Raw genomic sequence first — 21937 nt, forward strand, 5'->3', positions numbered from 1 at the left:
ATATATATATATATATCCTAAACCACCCCAGGGCAGGGCACTATCGCCAATGCGCATCAGGTGTTGCAAACAAGCTAACAGAACACTGTGATCCACTGTATCAAATGCTGCAGTTAAATCCAATAAAATCAGAGCCACATAGTCTCCAAAGTCATTTGCCAGGAGAATGTCATTAAGAACTCGGAACTGGGTTGACTGCTTTGCATCATCTTGAAACTTGACTGGAAGACATCCAAGAAAAATTTTAACTGCATGTGCACCACTTTTTCCAGAAATCTTGAAATGAAAGACAGCCTGGAAATCGTCCTAAATTTTGACCGTATACCTTGCTCAAGCCAGGTTTTTTTGTGCAATGGTTGCACCACAGCTTGTTTAAACAGTTGGGGAACTATACCAGCAGACAGATTGCTGATAATAATGGCCAAGAGCAATGTACCAATACATAGGAGACCCTCCTTAGAGAAATGCAGAGGAAGCGAGTTACAAGGGGAACCAGATGGCTTTGTCTGGTAAAAACGTCAAGGTCACATCTTCAAAAAAATTGAACACAACTGAACACGGAACATGGACATAGTGGTCAAATGTGATATTTGACATCATCACAGTTATATGTTCAAAGGTTTAGGAAGAAATAAATAACTTATCTAGTCCTACCCCTTGTTATGTAGTAATATGAATTTATCCTTTTTTCAATACAAAGAAGAAAAAGAAAAAATCTACATATCATCAAATACTTTTAACCTTATGTGTACTGTACTTATCTATTTATACACCTTTCGGTTTGTATATATCTAATTATTCTTTCTCCTTTTTATATATTTTTTCTCATATTTATTATAAATACTGCATTTCTTTAATACTGTAAGTTGAGGGGTTCGTTGTTTTAGATGGATTGCTCTACGTTTGGAATGGGCAAAAAGGAGAGGACGACTTAATTTGAACACAGCTCTTCTCTTTTTTATTTCTCCAACGTCTGCCTCCTCACTCTCGAACGAACACTCCCCTTTTGGTAATGACCCACCTTCCTGCTTTTCTTCCCCAATCACATGTAAGCAATATAAGGATATTTCAGAAAGTATTAAACAGAAAATAATTTAGGTAACTAACATAAAATAATATAATGCTTTAATATAAAATGATAATAATTAACAATTTAACAAAAGCTTACAATGCATTTAATAAGGTGATCAATGTAATTCTGTTGTATTACTATATTTTATAAGTATATCAAATTTTTATTCTTAACTCTGATTTGTTACAAGAGTCCTAGCTGAAGAAATCTTATCAATGAAAAACTGAAAGAATCTGTTGCACATTTCGGGCAGAGTCTGAGCAAATAGTGTCAGGGGGTTTCAGGATAGAATCAGTAGTTTTAAGTAGTACACGTGGGTTAGCGGTTAGCCTGAATCCGGTTTGATAAATCTTCTATTTGCATGCATCAAAAGATGGACGAAAACGAAAAATGAAATATCTTAAGATGTATTATGCTAATGAAATATATTAAGAGCATGTATTATGCATGCGTGTTGCCCACATCTAAAATATAGGTTTAGGAAGTATCTGGTGCTTTGAGGCACTGATGAAAAATGGTGGCACTCTCCAGAATTTAACTTTCCCCGTCCCTGCTATAGAAGTACAGTAAATGAGAAAAACTATGCCCCTTTGGAAAGGTAAAAAAAATTACATCTACCAAAAGGAAGTGGTAAAACATAAGAAGATGTGTAGTTTTAGCACATTTTCTGCTCATGATAGAACACATTTTATGTGGAAAATGTTCTCATTTATCAGAAAGAACTTAAGTAGCATTTTATTAATCATCGATCGGACCTGATGCAACACTTATTCCCATACAAATTTGTCATTGTTGTAGGGTTTGTTTTTACTCGTTGAATCTAGAGGGCATTTTTAAAGCTACACAGCCATTATTTTGGTGTCAATATTGTAACAGTCGTTAAAAAGTGACACCAGTCTCGTTTATAGAAAACATGTTAATCAAATCTTGTCATCAACGAGAGGAAACTTGGTTGTGGCGTTTTTGACAGATTCGAGAATCGCAGACAAAAGGTGGTCTGGCTCGATGAGTGGCGGGCGGTGGGAGCGGTCCGGGCGGGAGGTGGGCACCAGCAGTGACCGCTAGCTTGATGTCACACTTTAGCCTACGAGCCAAAGGGGGAACCTTCCACGGGGCTTAGGGGTAAAAAGCCGACGTCGGTGTGACAGATGAAGAGTGACGGGCACTGCTGCTTGCGGACTTTGCTCCTTTTTTGTCCGAAGCAGGAGACTATTTAATGCACATCAATTTCTTTTGTTTGGGGGGCGGATATATTTTAACGCGATTAGCGACTGCTACAGAGAAGCTAGCTAGCAAGCTAGCTAGCTAACTAACTGGTCGCCATCTCCCCTCTCGCTGTCGGGAGTGATTGGCCGCTATGGGGAACGCTGCCACCGCCAAGAAGGGCAACGAGCTAGAGAGCGGTGAGTTCAGTCCGGCCGATATTCGCCCTCGAGCGGCTGTCGTAGTTTGTATCGTCCATTAATCACGAACCTTGGATGATGTGGAGCTATTTAGCCGAGCCTGCTAGCCCGTGGCAGCAACTATGTAACTGTCCTGTTATGACCAAGTAAGAGTGGACCATATGTCACCGCCACTTTTGTTTAAAATTACACCCAAATCTGGGTAACGTGTATTTTAGCGTTTGCTTCTGTTAGTGTGATTTATTTTGTTACCTTAACCAAGCCAGCAAAGGAGGACAGGTGAACCACAACATAAATAACTCGGGTGAATGCAAGCAAAGCGAGAATAATGACAAAAATAATTACACGATATGTCAAAAAAAATTGTACGTGAAACCTGGTGCTCGAAAAGAAACTTGTCATTTCAGCCCCCCTTGATAGTGTGAGGCCCGTCCTCCGTTTGAATGCATACACGTATGTGTGTATTGTCGCATCCTAATGGCATGTATCACTTCACACATGTATCACTTGATCTTCTCTATGTTGTAGATGGATTGGAACAGCAAAAGAAAAAAAAGTCACACGCCAGTAAATGTCAGAAAATAGCTATAAACTTTGAGGGTGAGGTTTGTTGGTTCTGCCCTTGGGGGCTCCACAACCACATTTTTATTCTGGGCTACATAAACAAAGCTCAGTGCTCAGTACAGTGACCAAATATGGCCAAGAAAGTATTCCCTCTTTTTGCATTCATAAAAGTAGTGCTACTAGAGTCTCTCCCCCCTCCCCGGTCCTTCCCAATCTAGCATCAAGAAGGTTAAACATATGGCTGGCACAGAAGTGGCCATTGACCAGAGCAGGCTCGTCATCAGGCCTTCGTCAAAGGATAAGGAGCATTACAAGCTTTGAAAGCTTTGACGTAACTTGGCGGAGTGGTTGGTGTGAGTGTGCTCGTATGCCCTAATGTGATCTACATTATCATCTACGTTCCCTACACAAGCGTGCGAAAATAAAGCGTTTGTATTTTTTATTTTTGTTTGAGCTGAGACAAATTTTACAAGCATGATGACAGCTATTTTCTTATTCTATGGATGACTATTATTAAACAGTGGTAAAAAATAGCATAGAATCAAGTTGTAATATTACACAGTTTGTGTGAACACACCCCCCTCCCCCGCCCACCAATAATTTACGAGGCTGTAAAAGAACAAAGAAGAAAAACCTTTATTTGTCTCACAATGGAGAAATTCGGAATTTACAGCAGCAAAAACTATGAAGAAAAGAAAGTAGAAAAACAAAATAAAATATTTGCATGCACACAAAAAAATGAAAAAACAGTTTTTAAAAAATGGACTGTACAAAGGGAAATATATGCAATTGTAAAGTGGTTGTGCTATTTACAATCGGTGACTCCAGGTTTTCACGCGTTTTATTCAACAGCAGTCGGCAGGAACGAAGAATAGTGTCGTTAAATTGGGACAATCAAGTTGGAATATTAAGTGTTAAGAACTGTTATGCAAGAAATGTACTTGCAGATCATTTAAAGTTGACATTTTTAGAAGTTTAAATAAGATAAGGGTAAAGATATAATAATGTTATGACAATTCAGGAAGGGCAAGTTAGATTACATAAATGAATGGTAAATAGAGTGCACTTGTTGTCAAGTGTCCTTGGGTGTCTTGAAAGGCGCTTATAAATAAAATGTATTCATTATTATTATTACCGGTACTTGTTTATTGCTTTATCACCACCATTTGGATTTGAGATGTTGCCCAAACAGTTGTCATAAAAAAATAAATAAATAAATGATGACTACCAGAATCCATAAGGTATCATGAGAATAATATCTGAATATTTTCTGATCCACATATCCTCACAAGGGTCGGGGGTTGTGCTGGAGCCTATCCTAGCTATTCTAGGGGAGTAGGCGGGGGACACCTTGGACTGGTCGCTAGCCAAACACAGGGCACACATAGACAAACAACCATCCATTCTCACACTCACACCTAGCGACAATTTAGAGTGTTCCATTAACCTGCAGGCAGGTTTTTGGAATGTGGGAGGAAACCAGAGTACCCGGAGAAAACCCACGCAAGCACGGGGACAACATGCAAACTCCACACAGGAAGGCCGGAGCCGGAATCGAACCCTGCACCTCTGCACTGTGGAGCTGACGGGCTAACCACTCGACCATCGGTCTTAATATTACAAGCGGAAAAAAAGTCACTTTGTTGGAGGGAAAGTCTGACATGTTAATTCCCTCATCATTTCATAAGAATACACAACTTGATTGATCAAAGAAAAATACAAACATCTAGGACAGGCATGTCCAAAGTCCGGCCCGCGGGCCAAATCCGGCCCGCGGTCGAATTTCATCCGGCCCTCGGCCCCCGTCATAAAATCAGTGCCGTCTGGCCCGCAGGTTGGGCGCAATGGAACACGTGTTGCATTGACTGAGGTCTCGTAGACTGGTGAGTGATGTTTCATAGAGTACTGCTTCCCTCTAGTGGCTAAATGAGTAATAGCATTCACTAAATGACTAATAGCATTTAGACACTAGAGGGCATCACTCACGAGTTAACAAGACATCACTCCGTGTTTATACTGACTGATATGTCATATTTCAAATTCCTGTTTCAAATGAACCAAAAGAAATTCTTAAGATTGTTGAAATTAAAATTAAAATGGAAATGTGAAACAGACTGGCTTACTAAAATTTGCTGAACAATATTGTTGTTCAATGTTAAGAATGTCAGCCAAGGTCGGCCCCCCGACATTTTACCACATAAAATCTGGCCCCGTTGGCAAAAAGTTTGGACACCCCTGATCTAGGAGAATGAGGTTTCAGTTTTCTGAGGAAAGAAATATAATATAGATACAGTTGTAAAATTGTGAGGAAAAGTAATATTACAATCATTTTGTTGTAGTGTCACGAGAACAAATACAGCGATCCCCCGCTATTTTGCGGTTCGTTTATCGCGGCCTCGATACATCGAGGATTTTTTTTTCAAACATATTCACACAAAAAAACCCCTCAAATGCCTCAAAAAGTCAGCAAAAGGTCCTCGAGAGGCAGTGAAAGTCAGCAAAACAACAGTAAGTCACATAGAGCAACATATACAGTGCTACATACATGTGTTTGCTGTATTTTGTTATTCATACACTAACCTAACCAAACTTATACACGTTTAAATATATTAGTATAGTGCATTAAGTAATAAATAATAATAATAAATAATGCATTAAATACTACAAACATGCATGTATACCATTAAATTTGTCCGTATAAATATTTTTTCTACTCATAAACATGTACATATACAGTACCTTTACGGGGGCGGGGGGGTCGCTACTTCGCAGATATTCGTCTATCGCAGGTGGTTTCGGTCCCCATTAACCTCAATAAACGAGGGATTACTGTAGTCCGAATAATACAAGAAAACACTCAGACAATGTCGCAATGATAAGATGACATTAGAAAAACGGAGTCGCGTTATTCTGAGAAAAGTCCTATCACAAGAAAAAAGGTGCAATGTTGAAAGAAACAAATGCAATATTGAATTGAGTCATGGCAAACGTGAGAAAACGTGGCAGTATGACAATTCAACTGTAATGTTACAGGACTAAAATTGTAGTTTAGGGAGAAAACCACAGGTTTAATGTCACAACGATTTAGTCATAATATGATAATACAGTCACAATGTGAGAAAAAATGTTGGCATATTATCTCAAGAATTATATTTTAGTATTATGAGATATAGTTGCAATATTACAAGAATTCATTCAAAACTATCAAGACCAAAGTCGTCGAGAATTAAATTGCAATTTACAGATAAAATGTTGTAATAGTTGAATAAGTTGTGATGTTGAAAGAACGTGAGAATTGAGTCGTAATGTTACAAGAAAAAGGTATGTATTGTTGGAGAATGATGGCCTTATTTCACGAGCATAAATGTCAACCTTCTGTTGTCATTATTCTTATACACTTGACCAGCGCGAGCGCTGACTTAAACATCAGTATGAGCAGTTAAATGTGAGATTTATGGGGACATTCATAACAGTTCATGCCTCTGTCAACATTTGTTTCCCAACGGTGACACAAGCTCCTTGGCTGTTTAAAGCCTTCGAAGCTGACACATTTGCGCACTCTCAGATTTGTCTGGAGGGCAGCCGCTCTGACGAGGCAGCCTGGTTACCTACATTGCTGAATACACACAAGATTACCGTGTGCCTACGTAGCTTGAATACATGACACGGTCGCAGCGAACGGATTACTACGTTGACATCATTATCGTCATCATCCAGTTACAGCAGAGGTGTTGAACTCATTTTTGGCACGGGCCACTTTGGAGTTACATCTTCGGTCATGAACGCCTCTCGAGTCGAAATCAAGAAGAGAAGGCACAGAGACGGACAAAGACGTACCTGTATATATTAAGACTGTGAAAACCATTAATAACGTATGCGTTTTAAAAAACAACACCACAGCTCTCCTTTTTTCGGAGCTGCAACAAAAAGTTATTCAATAAAGCAGTGACACCGTCCACTGAACCAACAGCTAGGTGTAACATTGTAAGCGTGTCTTCATCAAGTAGCCATTTTGGGGGTCGGCATATTACCATAATGATCATACTCAAGGCACACCAGATTTTAAAAGCTCCCAGCGCGCCTTATAGTGCGGAAAATACAGTACTCATTTTGTTAATCACCCAAGTCAACTGTTTGTTGGTTGCTAAATTATTGTTCGAGTCTAACCAAGGTAACAAAATGATTACAAAATGTCAATGTTCTTTCCTACACATCACAATTTGACACACCTCTTGTTAAATCGTTCAAGTAGCAGTTCAATAAACAAACAAATAAACACCCAAATATGGATCTTTGCCAAATTAACGGCCAGCCACTATAACTAGCACCATTTACTTTACAAAGGACGGCTTCTAATTCAACTCGGCCCCATTAATTGAGGCTCTCAATTTGGCAACGGATATTGTGCGCTTGTCTATTTTCAGTGATGCATGTGGAATTATAAATACTCTTGTTACTCCTGTTGAAAAACGATGTACTTTATATGGATGCCTTAACTTGTACCTCTCACGGTCGCGAGATGCATTCAAATATCGTCTGAATTTTCAAGCTCAAACAGAAAAGTAGTGTATTGATAGTGTATCCATCCTTCAGTCTTGAGCAATGGTCCTTAACCTGGATTCGCTCAAACCCTAGGAGTTCGGTGAATCAGTCTCAAGGGTTCAACAAGGTCAATTAGTTACCACATGCCTGCTTGGCCATCACCTGCTGGTTCATTTTGTGCACAATTAAAAAACGTATACTTTATACTTATACTATTTTTTTTACTTTTTTCAGTTTTATATATATATATATATATATATATATATTTTTTTTTTTTTTTTTCCACGAATGAAAGGGTTTGCTGAATGTGCATATAAACTGGTTGGGTTAAGTACCTTTAACAAAGTTAAGTACCACTGGTCTAGAGGTTGGGATCCCAAACATTCAATGAGATTTTATAGTATCCAAAGGCTTAAATAATAAACAACAAATATTTTGGTGCCCTCAACTTTAAGTTATGGATATAAATATAAATATCGACCCTGCATAATATTTTTTCATTTACTGTAAAGTGTTTAAAAATGTTCAAAATGTATTCTTATTTTTTGTTAGGCAAAGCATTCACTTAGTATTTTTATAACGTTTTGTTGAATGAATATAAATAAAACACATTTGAGCTTGTTTAGCTGGCAGATATTTTTGCACATTTTTTTGACTGCTTTAAGTTTTTACCATGCTATTGTTTCCTTCTTTTGTCTTCTAAAAATAATTTTCATTTATTTTTTACAAATCAGCAAGATTTGACTGGCTTTGTCTTATTTTTCCCGCCCCCTTCATTCTTCTCTCACATGCGTAGCTGGTCTCTCCTGCATTGGGTCAACTTTATTTTCATTGTTACTGTCACACCACATACTGTATGTTGTGGTTTTGTGGTCTACATAAACTCTTGTCTTCTCTCTTTCTCTCTCTTCTGTAATATTTCCATCCATGTGTTGGTGGGTGATTGTTCCTGTGAAAAAAAAACACCCTCGATGATCAATAGAGACATTTGGTATGCACAAAAAAGAGAGCTTGCAAATATTGGCTATGGGCCTCATTGTGTGAAACCTGCTCGATGTGCTTGCTGTTGTGTGCTTTGATGAGACTAAGTGTTTTTGTTTTGTTTTTTTGTATCTCACAACTTCTATCTGGATATCTGCTCTTTTTGCTATACTTGGGTTTGTCTTTGCTTCCAATTCTGTGTTTATTAGCCTTCCCCTTGAGAAAAAAAAGATGCCCTGGGTGAAACTTTCTCCTTTGAATGTTGTTTTTTCCCCTTGAGTTGAGATGATCATAGAAAATCTACTCATCTGGCATGCATCACTCATCTGTTTTTGTTTCCTTGTGTTTGTGTCATGTAATTAATATCCAGATGAGAGTTGCCCTTACAACTTTGCTGTGTCCCTCTGATTTCCCCGATTTACACATTTTTAGCATTCCTACCTAAAAAAAAAGGAAAAAAATGTTTTCTAGCCTGTTATTCTTGAATGAACATATGCTAATGTGTGTGTGTGTGTTTTACCCTCCACAGTTAAAGAGTTTCTAGCCAAAGCCAAAGAAGATTTCTTGCGGAAATGGGAATGCCCATCACAGGTCAGAATGCTTTTTAAGGTGGTATCTTACTGAGTGGCAAATGCTTGCATATACTGTATTTCCAAACGTATGTTGGACTTTCATCATAACATCATTTGTTAAAGGTGAAAATTTTCACAAGCCATTCAGTTTTTCTTTCAACCAGGAGTGCCAAACACATTTATGTTGCGGGCCACTTTGGGGTTACGTCTTCTCTCGGGGGGCCGTTACGAGAGCGAAACTAAATAAATGTTTATATATTATTACCTGTACACAACAATTTGATGGATTACTGATTTTGAAAGCAGTCAAATCAACGATAGTAGTTTGTTCAATTATTGTTTGAGTGAGTGTGAACAGAGTAACAAAACTATTGCAAAATCTCGATGTTATTTATTACACATGACATTTTGGTACAGATTTTAGCAAGGTTCATGGAAGTTGACACACATGATTTACTTTCGGGGGCCACATAAAATGATGTGGCGGACTGGATCTGGCCCCCGGGCCTTGAGTTTGACACCAGTTCTTTGAACCATCAAATTTTGAACAGCATTCTCAATACACACATTCATTCGGCACCCAATGTGACGTGGGCATTAGAGTAAATACTACATTCCGGCAAGATGGTAACATACTGCTCTCTTCCTGCAGAGCACGACGTGCCTTGATGACTTTGACCGATTAAAAACTCTGGGCACCGGCTCGTTTGGGAGGGTCATGCTGGTGAAACACAAAGGAACAGAGCATTACTTTGCCATGAAGATACTGGATAAGCAGAAGGTATGTTTTTAAAAATATATGGTTCTATTTATACCACAGCTCTAAGTACCCACTTCTGATTGGCTGTGTTCACATAGAACACATGAAGCGATACACATGTGCAGATCACCAAATCGCATTTAAATAACTAAACGGGCATCCCACCCGGCAGTGACGGCACAGAACTAAATAATCGCATTTCAATAATGCAAATATGAAATGTTGCTTATCATTGAGTCAGCCACCGTTGACCCCTCCATTGATTTCAACAAGGGTGACCTATACATCATCCCTTTATGTGACTGCCCTTGCTCCTCATCGCTGAATATGAATCTTAGCGATGGAGTTCAGCCTCAAGACGCTAGCTTTTGGCTAACGTTGGACTCGGCCGCTAGCTTACGATGTCCATGAGTGAGTGGTGACGTCTTGCACAGGCAGAAGAACACCGCGTCTGTGACGTGTTGTCAAACACACTTTGCAATTCACAATCAGTTATTTTTGCACATTTTCAACCTGTGAGAGAAATCTGACACGACGAACCTAATGATGTACAGTGCAATGATTCCTGGAACAAAATATGCACTGCTAATTATTCGGTACCCGATGGCCTCCGTTGTGGCCAAAGTTTTCCAGTTTAACAGTAGATTTATTACTGTGAGAGGTGTTTCTTGCATTTTCATGCAAATATTCCAAAACTGACTCAGTCTCCATGACTTACCTTTTTTCTTCTTATGCGTCAGGTGGTGAAACTTAAACAAATAGAACACACTTTAAACGAGAAAAGGATATTACAAGCCGTGAGCTTCCCCTTTCTCGTCAAACTGGAGTACGCCTTTAAGGTAAGCCCTTACCCCTTTCCCCTTTCGTTTCACTCATTGTTTTCGGCTTTCATACATGAGATAATAAAGTGATTGTTTACTCTTTTTAGGACAACTCCAATTTGTACATGGTGATGGAGTATGTTCCCGGAGGCGAGATGTTCTCACACTTAAGACGAATTGGCAGGTTCAGGTGAGGCCCTCAGGAATAAACACTCCTTCGTGTCTTTAATTTGTTTTGTTATTATCGGTGTTTAAGGAGGCATTGATTTATGTTATTTTTTTTCCTCTTCGCTCTGCATCCTCTCTAGCGAGCCGCATGCGCGCTTCTATGCCGCCCAGATTGTGCTGACATTTGAATACCTCCATTCGTTAGATCTCATCTACAGAGATCTGAAACCTGAGAACCTCCTCATCGACCACCACGGCTACATTCAGGTGAGCGGCATCATTGTGTCACGGTGGCTCTTTTTGTGACCGCAATTTCCTCACGTGCCGCATTCAATTTCAAGGTGACAGACTTTGGATTTGCCAAGCGAGTAAAAGGCAGAACCTGGACGTTGTGCGGAACACCGGAGTACCTGGCCCCAGAAATCATTCTCAGCAAAGTATGCCATTTTAGCACATTGATCAAAATCTCCCATATTTATTTGAACTCTCCATCCATTTTCTAAAGCACTTAACCTCATATGGCTCACGGGTCAGCTGGGGTTTATGCCTGTACATCTTGGACTGGTCAGCAGCGTCACGGCACTTACTGTAGAGACAAGCATGACTACGGTTTGACAGTTGACTACGGCTCAAATATTTCTGCAATTTAAGAACCATTTTCAGAGAAAATAGCCACTATTAAGGGCATTAAACATTAGAAGCTCAGGTCCGTGTAATTCATCAGCATCTAGTATATTTGATTAGACTGCTTGGGTTACGTTTGAGTGGTAGAATTTTATTTCGTTTTATCCCTTCCCTTGAATCATTAGCTGTCTCTTTCAGGGCTACAACAAAGCTGTGGACTGGTGGGCTCTAGGAGTCCTCATTTATGAAATGGCGGCCGGCTACCCTCCATTCTTTGCCGACCAGCCCATTCAGATCTACGAGAAGATCGTCTCCGGAAAGGTAAGGGCATGTGCCATCAAAGAGTATGAAAATTTAATATCTCAATAAATAATTTTGCCAGATATCTCGAACGATACAATAACGACATTGCTATGGGTCCAGTGAAAACTAAGCACTTAAAAAAATATATTCAGTATATACCAAATATCAATCCAAGAGGATGTCGAAAGTGTAGGGTTCTTTTGTTTTTATGAGAGCAAGTCAGCAATAAAAAAAAAAAAAATTCAAATTGTACTGCGATTGTGCGGTAATGATGAATAAAATGTATATATATATATATATTTATTAGAGCTGTCAAACTATCAAAATGCAACTGTCACAATTAACGCAAATTCACTAAAAATTTATCGGGATTACTCACGCGTTTTTTTTTTATTATTTCTGAATTTCTTTTGATTTTTTTTGTGCTATTTTTTTCCATTTCAATGCTCTCATCAACATGGAATCATGAATCAGTTTTCTATGTGCAAAATGCAAATATTTACTTAAATAACAATTTCGATTTTCAATTTTACATGAACATTTTTCACTTGGAGCAGTTATTCACACATAATCTCTCACACAATATTACTATCCATCAACAACAGTGAAAATTTTTTTTTGTCACACAACAGCTGCTTTAACAGCTCTTTTTATGGAATCAAAGCAGCGCAATATAACATTATAAAGTGCACATCTAAGGTGAACTAGTACTCGGCCTATAGTGGATTTAAACGATGGTTGCATACTTCGTTTTTCTCAAGTTTGCTTTCAACACAGCAGTCAGGCTATGTTGATTCTCTTGGTCCTTCTTGCGCACAAGTCTCTACGGTTTTGTGTAGACATCATTTCGTATGACTACACTTGGTTCGATGACAACACTAGAGACGTTTTATTTTTGCTAGGTCGCTACCACTGCACCGCTGAACTTCACCGTCACTGTCAGACGAACACAGAGAAGCTCCACCCGCTCTATTTATATTGACACGGAACACTGTATCCTTCCACACAAAATAGTTCCAAAGAAGTAACAATCGCGTCAGTGGCATACATCGTATACCTGTATGATACAGGTAACTTTGGTCTTGTCACTGGAGCAATCTGGCAACTTTTTAAAAGTAAACTTGCCATTCATAAACTCTTTAAGCAGCCGCTTTCGGTGTCTCGCGCTGCCGTCGCTGGCAAAACAGACACGGCGTGGACTTCTGCAGCGCGCTTTTTGTTTTGTTTCTGGTGTATTTATAGATCAACGTAGCATCCGCTTGTGACGTGTGCCGCGTTAAATCTCATGAGAAAAAATGTAATCCTGTTAAAATTCATTTAAATTAATGCCAATAAAAAAAAACCCAAAAAACACTTCTGTTTATATATAGGGCGGCCCGGTAGTCCAGTGGTTAGCACGTCGGCTTCACAGTGCAGAGGTACCGGGTTCGATTCCAGCTCCGGCCTCCCTGTGTGGAGTTTGCATGTTCTCCCCGGGCCTGTGTGGGTTTTCTCCGGGTGCTCCGGTTTCCTCCCACATTCCAAAAACATGCGTGGCAGGCTGATTGAACACTCTAATTTGTCCCTAGGCGTGAGTGTGAGTGCGTATGGTTGTTCGTTTCTGTGTGCCCTGCGATTGGCTGGCAACCGATTCAGGGTGTCCTCCGCCTACTGCCCGAAGACAGCTGGGATAGGCTCCAGCACTCCCCGCGACCTTAGTGAGAATCAAGCGGCTTGGAAGATGAATGAATGAATGAATGAATGTTTATATATACAGTATATATATATAAACACAAGTGGAGTGTGCGTGTGTACCACTTTGTCAACCGTAGTAAGGCTAAGCGGTTCAGAAAGTGGATGGATACAGTGAGTGGCTTGCATTAGATGACCATGTGATATTTGGAGTCCCAGGGATGCCCGCCTGGAGGCTCCTCATACTATATGTTGGGTTGATGACTTTTTATGAATCCACAAAAAGATGGTGGTAGTCAACGAAGACACGCATTGCGACTGAAATCGGTCACAGCCTGCGCCTCTCCTCAGTTGAATAAACTGGTTAGTGTGTCATTTGTGTGTCAAAAAGCCTAAACACTTTGCCCTATCTTCTCAGGTGCGATTTCCCTCCCACTTCAGCTCGGACTTGAAGGATCTGCTTCGGAACCTGCTCCAAGTGGACCTGACCAAGCGCTTCGGTAACCTGAAAAATGGTGTCAATGACATCAAGGGCCACAAGTGGTTCGCCACAACGGATTGGATTGCGATCTACGAAAGGAAGGCAAGACTCTGTTTTCTGCCATGATAGCATTACTGCTGGCATGAAATGCATCCTCATATATCATAACAGTTGGCAATTATTGAGGTGGATGTACTGTATTTTTATAAGTCAGTTCTTGGTTTCGGATGGTGTCGGGTTGGGTGATATTCAGATTTTGACAGTTTCACAGTCTCCTCATTACACTGTGGTGCACGGTAATACTGTCGCTAATTTTAGCCACAAGTCTGTCTGGTCGAGTCACCCAAATCTGCAATCCATGTCCGTTTACCTTTTCTTTTAACATAGTCCAAATGTGTTATTAAATGATACTTTTGCTGAAAAGCATGTCATCACCCCCCCCCCCCCCTAAAAAAACCCCCCAGCAAATTTCATCCCTGTCATATTCATTTACATCTAATTGCCTGTCCTTAGTATTTTCGTCTCCTCTCCGGTATAGAAATGGCCAAACTCCCTTTGTATGCTACTGTGAGATGCCAGCAGGCAAAGGTATTAATAAACTCTCGCTGGGCTTCAGTGATTGCTTAAGAGTTGCATTTAATGCTCAATAGCTGGCAACTCCGGGTAATTCATCAATATCTATGTGTCGATGGCAGCCTGGCTAAAATCTACGTATTTTGCTTACTTTTTTCTCAACCATTGTCAACCCGTAGCACAGGTGTCACCAACATTTTTGAGGGTGAGAGCAACTTCATGTGTACCGATTGTGTGAAGGGCTACCAAATTGATACACGTCTGAAATAACATATTTGTCCAAAATACCTTCAATAATATGAGGATGTGTTATTTTTAATACTTGATGATTTAAATTGTCAGACTTTGATCGTGTTTCGAAATGTCTCACACTACTGCCAATGTTTGCATTTTTAAATCATAATTTCTACTAGCAAATCATAATGTCCAGGCACTGGCGGGCTACTCAAGTGGTCTTCACGGGCTACCTGGTGCCCGCGGGCACCATGTTGGTGACCACTGCCGTAGCATTTCTCAATGTCTTGCAAAGCTTGGCAACTTTTTGCACTCTTGGCATTTGAACAAACAACCGAAAAAAGATCCCAAATTGCAGTAATTGCATCTGGTGAACCATGATTGTTGTTACCCGTAGCCTGTGGGGCTGTGATGTTACTTTCAAATGGCAGCACAGGACATACTGGCCCTGAGATGGATAAAAAAGGGGTGGATTGCTCGACTAGATTAATATTCCCCAGGTGCAATAATAGTCAGAAGAAATGAAGGAATTCTGTTGACACTTTTATTTGTTGTGTCAGGTGGAGGCCCCGTTCATACCAAAGTGCAGAGGCCCCGGGGACACCAGCAACTTTGATGACTACGACGAGGAAGAGATCCGCGTCTCAGTCACGGAAAAATGTGTGAAGGAGTTTGCCGATTTTTAGGGACGGAACAGAACGGGACCTGCCACAACAGGATATGTCAGGGAAATAAAGGGATCTTTGCACTCTTCTGACGACTCGGAAGTAAGCAGAGATGACATTTCATCGCACCGTCCTATTCTTCCCACTTGTACCACACACAGCTCAATGAGGTTGCCATGATCTTTTGGTGCCGATAACCTCTCACTGTCACCTACATCTGCACATTAAAGCAGACTCACCATCTTTTTTCCCCTTTTTTTAAGTCCACTTTTTATTGTGTGCTTTTTAAAGGAGGGCAGTGGTCTTCATCCCATTTTTAAATAGACAAAGAGATGACACAAGGGATGGACTCGTGTTGCATTAGTGGCCCGGTAAGGGGAGGTAGCAACTGTCATTTGTCCTTGTTTTGTGAGATACAAAGTTTTTAAGAGGGCGACTGATCAGATTTTCTTTTCTTTCTTTGCTTTTTGCCTCAGAAAGAATGAGAGCAAATACATCACCCTCAGTATTCCCGACGCCTCGCGCTGAGAATAAGAAATCTTGTTACATTATTATACATGCATTGTTACTCTGGTTTTTGTCCCAGTGTCTCCTATATTACTTGTGTTTTTACTGTATTTTGTTTTCTTCCCTAGATTTCAGGTCTGTTTCGAACAGACTTCTTTGTTACAACACAATGTGACTGATCTATATTGAAAGAGTGAAAATAAATCCTTTTGGGATTTTCGAAATTTATTCTAAGGGGTGAGAAGGCCGATGTGAATAGTGTTGAAGCATTGCGCCTCGGTGTGTTTAGTAAAATAAATACAGACTCTATCATTTATTGATTTTGACAATTTAATTAACATGAAAACGCAGCTGACTTTCTTTGTTCCCACCCGTGAAGGATGATTCTGGTTCATTCAATTTTTTTCAAGGACAGTGGATTGCAGAATTATTAGTTGTGCATATTTGAATGCTTGGATTTCAAGGTACTGTTTTCCTCACCTCAATACACTGGCATAACGAAGAACTGCTCCTTTGTATCACATGTAAGCCCTGTTCTTGTTCAGCTCATTACATTATACGTATATGCATTGTTTCAGATGGTTTTATTTATAAACATTAGAGATGCTATTAAATTTTATTTTTAAAAGTGTTGAATTTGTGAAAATGCCCTTACTTGGATCAATATCACCACAATCCATTTCATTTCGCCTGAAAAATACGTTCCCTTAATCAGTGCCCTATGGTTTGTCTATTTTGACTTTCCGTAGCCATTCCCGCGAAAGGCAGTATGGGTAATATAGTGCTGCAGCAGGCACATGTCATCCTTTCGCTGTTTTGTTCAGTGTGGAAACATGGCGGGCTTGGAGTTGCTGTCTGACCAAGGCTACCGTTTGGATGGACGCAAATCCACCGAACTTCGCAAGGTTCAAGCCCGTATGGGTGTGTTCGCTCAGGCCGACGGCTCGGCGTATTTAGAGCAGGGAAACACCAAAGCCTTAGCGGTCGTGTACGGTCCGCACGAAGTAAGTAGCACTGAATGTTAGTCCGATGCTAACTTTCACTAACGGTAAATCGGAGCATATCGTTAATCAGAAACTTGAAATGTTAGAAATATCCATAAAACGCTTACATTTTTCGTGACGAAATAACTAATATGCCGTAGAAATCCGAAAATGTTAACGTATGTAATATAAAAAATATATATTTTTGAGTAGTTATTGTGGTTTATGTAACTATTAATAACATTGTATATTTCCACCGTTATGAGCTTATACATTTTACAATTGCACCTGTAAATCTACATTTGGTTAATCATACATCATTATTTAAATCTATTCAATATACAGGTATTGAATGACTACTATTTGCGATTAGTAATTTACATAATATACAAAGTTAATATCTAAAATTATAATTCACCTTTATATTTACGCCTAATTGTTTTTGTGTGCATATGTATTCAGGAGATACATACACACACGTGTACCGGTATGTGTGTTTGTATTAACTTTTAATACACCATCTATCAGTACTCAACCGTGACATGTAAGAAATTTGATTAAAATGTGTATAATTAAATACATTTTCCATCTTTTGGAAGTGTATAAAATAGACAGTACTCATGCATCGTTCTCCTTCAGATGCGAGGCTCCCGCAGTCGAACCCTTCACGACCGGGCTGTCATCAATTGCCAGTACAGCATGGCCACGTTCAGCATGTCAGAGAGGAAGCGGAGGCCGCACGGTGACCGCAAGTCCACCGAGATGAGCCTCCACCTCAAGCAGACGTTTGAGGCTGCCGTGATGACGCAGCTCTATCCGCGCTCTCAGATAGACATTTACGTTAAGGTGAACAAACTCCAGTGGGATGTTGTTTCTGTATTTTACTTCTAAAGGTGAAATGCACATTTTTTTCATTGTTGTATTATGTATTGTGCATATTCACAGGAATCACAATTCAGACCTGACTTTGACAGAGTTGCATTTCATATAAATTATATCAGGGATGAGATTTTTCCACTTTTTGGCGGAATTCCGCTTTTTCTCTAGTCAAAAGTGACCTATTTTTTATTATTCCAAATCCGTAAAAAAATTATGTAGGGCTGGGGTGGTCCGGACTTGTCTTCGGTAGATTTGGTGCCCGTAATGTTTACAAGTAACGTTTGCGAGCATCCATTTTGAATCCCGTTTTTTATCGCGAAGCGTTATTTTGTCATTCCTTCTGATATGGGCGAAAACCAATGTCTTACTTGTTGTGGTTGGTCGCTCTATCGGCGAATGCAAATCACAACCAATCCGTGTTCGCCTGCCTAAACCCCTTTCTTGCGAATGCCGAATGTTATCAAGACTCGCGACGAAGCTAAAGTGCGTCTGATAGATGCGAATCTGAAAAACACGTTTCGATGGGACTGGTTGGATAGAAAGCTGACGGTGTCCCCAGTAGGAAACAGTAAAGAGGAACCATTGTGCTTGTGTCGGATTTCGTGAAAAAGCTCGATGTCGCCGGTAAAGCTCTGTGTTCAGTGTGTGATGGTGTCATTTTATACGGATCGAGAGGATTGAAAGCTTTACAGAGTCACGCAACCTCGGTGAAACACCGAAAACAGACATTTCTACTGAAAAGTAACTACGGTACTCGATCTCAAGCGCTTTTCGACAGCCTGGAGCATGTGTAAAAACAAGAGCAGTTGGCTAAAAAGAGAGTGGAAAAAGACGGCGAGGAACAATAAGCTTTTAGCGCTTGCTAAAAACCTTAAAATGAATAGAAAATAAAGTATTCTTCCTTACGAAACTGTATATTGTTGTATATACTGTAAATAAACACCCACGTCATATAATAAAATAAATTCGTAACCCATACATAGTAAACAGTGTGTGACTTCACTATCACTGTATGAGGTAAGAATCAACAGCTCTTTATCACATTTACACAACACTTTATGAATACAAGTAATGAACAAATCTTAAATATGGCAGGGAATGTGTTTACTTTTTTGGTTTTGATTTTGAGCAGCACATTTGAAGTTACATGTTGGTACTCACCAGGAATGCCAAAGCAAAATTGCACAAATTTTCACTTAAAAGAATAGTGAACAATCTTGGGATTTTTTTCTGTTAAAGTTTCAAATAGTGTGTAAATTGAATACACTTCAGCATGTTTAGTGCCACTTTTCTAAGTGGCTCCGTCCGGGCCGTGCCCCCTTCCGCTTTTTTCCGCACTAGCCACTCTCATCCCTGCTATATGATGTATAAATAGAGCATTTACATCTTATCAATGTATACATACTTACAGACATTGCGTCTTAATGTTCACATACTTCACCAACACGTCCCGTGACTTCTTCTAAACAATTTTTGTTTCTCAACAGATCCTTCAGTCAGATGGAGGCAACTATAGTGTGTGTGTGAATGCCGCTACTCTGGCTGTGATCGACGCGGGCATCCCCATGTTGGACTATGTGTGTGCCTCCACCGTGGGCTTTGTAGACGAGACGCCGCTGGCCGACTTGTGCTATGCCGAAGAGAGTGGCGGTGTGAGCTCCTTGGCGCTGGCACTGCTGCCCCGCGGCGGGCAGATCGCGCTGCTGCAAATGGATGCCAGGCTGCATCAGGACAACCTGGAGGCCTTGATGGACGCCGCCATGACGGCTTGCAAAGGCGTGAGCAAAGTGCTGGACCAGGTGGTGCGTCAACACCTCCAAGAGGCTTCGCTGGCCACCGGAGACTGACATCTGCACTTGATTGGTTATTTTTCAACTACAATACTTAAATTTCCAGGACTCAAACAAGAGGAAAATCACATTCATATTATTTTCCACAGAACATCATTGTACATTATTGTGTATATGTAAGAAACAATAAATATGTGTGCTTTCTATGATAGGTTGCTTGTTTAATTTTCAATGTGTGTGTGTATATCAATGTATGGATATATATATATCAGTGGTGATTGCTCTCGGACTGCAAGGGAAGCTCAGCTTCCCCTAAAATGTCAAAGAATAAGTGATCAAATCAAATATATGAATGTAAATTTCATTGTGTGTACATGACATGCTACAACATGCTCAACTTTTGTTCCGAATCGGCTTCTTACTGTTTACGACGTTGAACGGAGACGAGTCATTTGATACAAGCTGTTTTTTGTCCCGCCCACGGACGCTCGGCGTCTCTGGGACTGGATGTCATTGGGCGGGTACCGGACGCAGAGTTTTTCTGCATCAGATCTGTCTGAGCTTGTGTTCCAGTTTGATTGACATCAAAATGAGCCAATCACCGATCTATTGTGGAGGCACCGTGGGAGTACTTTCAATTCTCATTCGTTTCGTTTTCGTTTATTTATTGAACATAAAACATATACAGTAATAATTTGACAGAAAGTAAGGTAAGTAAACCAGTAAAAAGGAAAGAGAATCAGTCATCAACACAATTATGTTCAAGGGAGTAATGTTCTAAGTTGAACTGGAGACGACTTCTAATCATCTTAACAACACTTTCTTTGTTGAAAACGATAAGCGACGAATTAATATTTTATTACTGGTGGGTTTTATTGTAGTTGCTTTAGTTGTAGGACACTAGTTAAGTTCCTGAAAAAGACAGATAATTTTCTTGAAAAGGAACGGAGAGTAGAATTCGTGTTTATATAAACGGCGTTTTATGACGTCGGCCAAAATTGAGCTTCCCATCCTTGACAGACCAACTTCCTTCTCCCGGACAACATATGCATTAACATTTTGACTACAATATTACATGTTATCGGAATTTACGTAGACGGAAATTCCACTCGACGTAACCCGGATGGAGACAGAAGGCCGCGGCAGCTTAAATATGCGTAACACCCACCCGATGCGACGGAAAGACACGACGAAGACACGTTTTCACTTCGTATTTTTTATCATCAGATCCGAAACGACGACGTGTGAGTTTTTTTTTTGGCGTGCGTTTTATTGTAATTGTGAATGATTTTAACTTTGACACTTGCCTTCCTGTAGCTCATGGCATCGAAACGTAGAAAAATGGTAATGACTGCAGCGCAGCGAGTGAAATGCATCCGTTTGAGCAAGGCTGGACACAAAGTAAAAAGCATCCCGGAGACACTTGGAGTCGGAAAGACGCAAATCTACGAACAAGGCATCGATTCAACTCCTGATGACAAGCCACTATCCAGCAAGGAAGCAATGCAAATGGCAACAAAAATCCTTCAGTATGCACAAGAATCACCAGACATAAGTGATCAACGGGAAAGTTACTTGCAACAAAACTGTCTGACACGCAGGCAAACATTGTCATAAACCAAAGAATGAATCCAACAAAACAATCCAAAACGGACACAATTTTTCCAAGACAGAAAAAAATAAACATTAAAATACTGTACGTATTGTACGGTTGTGATATTTTTTGGGGGGATACACTTCAGAATCATCTTTATTGGCCAAGTATGTACAACGCACAAGGAATTTGTCTCCGGTATAACACGCTGCACTAGTATCATCGTAAACAACAAAATCATTGAACCATTTTAGAGTAACCAGTAGTTTTGTAGTACCATTTTGTGGTGCAAGAAGAGTGACTATGTCAGTGACTGTTTAAGGAGTTAATGGCTAGAGGGAAGAAGCTGTTTAAGTGTCTTCTGGATTTGGTGCGCATGGATCTGTAGCGTCTGCCTGAGGGGAGTGGCTGAAAAAGGTGGTGGGCAGGGTGCGGGGGATCCAGGAGGATTTTCCGTGCCCTTGTCTTGATTTTTGCAGTGTGCAAGTACTCAAACCGTGATGGAAGAACACAGGATTGATTCGATGACTGCCTGGTAGAACTGTCGTAGCACCTCCTTGTACTGTATTGCAGTTTTTGTTATATAAACAGTTTTGGGACAGTATATTTTTGCGTTTTATTGATTGTGTTGTTCCACGAGCATTTTGTCAACATACTTGCAGGTTCATAAAGGACATGTGCCATTGAATTGAATCGTTATGCCTCGAATGACAAACAAATTTCGGTTCTCGAACAAACTGAGCACAATTG

At 40.1% G+C, this 21937-nt stretch overlaps 3 protein-coding genes and 1 long non-coding RNA gene across 10 annotated transcripts in view; 3 read left to right on the forward strand and 1 right to left on the reverse strand.

Annotated features, from left to right (window-relative positions):
• The window catches only part of prkacbb (protein kinase, cAMP-dependent, catalytic, beta b), a 185637-nt gene extending 169065 nt beyond the window's left edge, over window positions 1-16572 (forward strand). The window contains exons 2-11 of one of the 4 annotated variants that reach the window (XM_052088546.1): window positions 2425-2484; window positions 9092-9153; window positions 9787-9915; window positions 10635-10733; window positions 10823-10905; window positions 11024-11150; window positions 11225-11320; window positions 11706-11828; window positions 13900-14064; window positions 15330-16572. In XM_052088546.1, coding sequence (XP_051944506.1) covers window positions 2430-2484; window positions 9092-9153; window positions 9787-9915; window positions 10635-10733; window positions 10823-10905; window positions 11024-11150; window positions 11225-11320; window positions 11706-11828; window positions 13900-14064; window positions 15330-15455 — 1065 coding nt within the window. In that variant the 5' untranslated portion in view covers window positions 2425-2429 and the 3' untranslated portion in view covers window positions 15456-16572. Of the gene's footprint in view, window positions 1-1874; window positions 2485-9091; window positions 9154-9786; window positions 9916-10634; window positions 10734-10822; window positions 10906-11023; window positions 11151-11224; window positions 11321-11705; window positions 11829-13899; window positions 14065-15329 lie in introns of those variants that run through there. The other 3 variants (XM_052088548.1, XM_052088545.1, XM_052088547.1) reach the window with 3 other exon arrangements.
• The window catches only part of snap47 (synaptosome associated protein 47), a 415166-nt gene that overhangs the window by 174967 nt on the left and 218262 nt on the right, over window positions 1-21937 (reverse strand). The gene's annotated exons all lie outside the window — the stretch shown is intronic.
• Window positions 2491-5628, forward strand: LOC127616797 (uncharacterized). 2 transcript variants are annotated; one of them, XR_007967182.1, is made up of 3 exons: window positions 2491-4339; window positions 4376-4778; window positions 5293-5628. It is a non-coding gene; the product is annotated as an uncharacterized LOC127616797 (long non-coding RNA). The 2 variants fall into 2 exon arrangements; XR_007967181.1 differs by having other exon boundaries at window positions 2491-4778.
• Window positions 16727-19802, forward strand: exosc4 (exosome component 4). Its single transcript, XM_052088580.1, has 3 exons — window positions 16727-16945; window positions 17564-17770; window positions 19291-19802. Exons 1-3 carry the CDS (start codon window positions 16739-16741, stop codon window positions 19648-19650), a joined length of 774 nt encoding a protein of 257 aa, XP_051944540.1. The 5' UTR covers window positions 16727-16738; the 3' UTR covers window positions 19651-19802.

The sequence above is a fragment of the Hippocampus zosterae genome, chromosome 15, assembly GCF_025434085.1.
Source record: "Hippocampus zosterae strain Florida chromosome 15, ASM2543408v3, whole genome shotgun sequence".
Taxonomy (NCBI): Eukaryota; Metazoa; Chordata; class Actinopteri; order Syngnathiformes; family Syngnathidae; genus Hippocampus; species Hippocampus zosterae.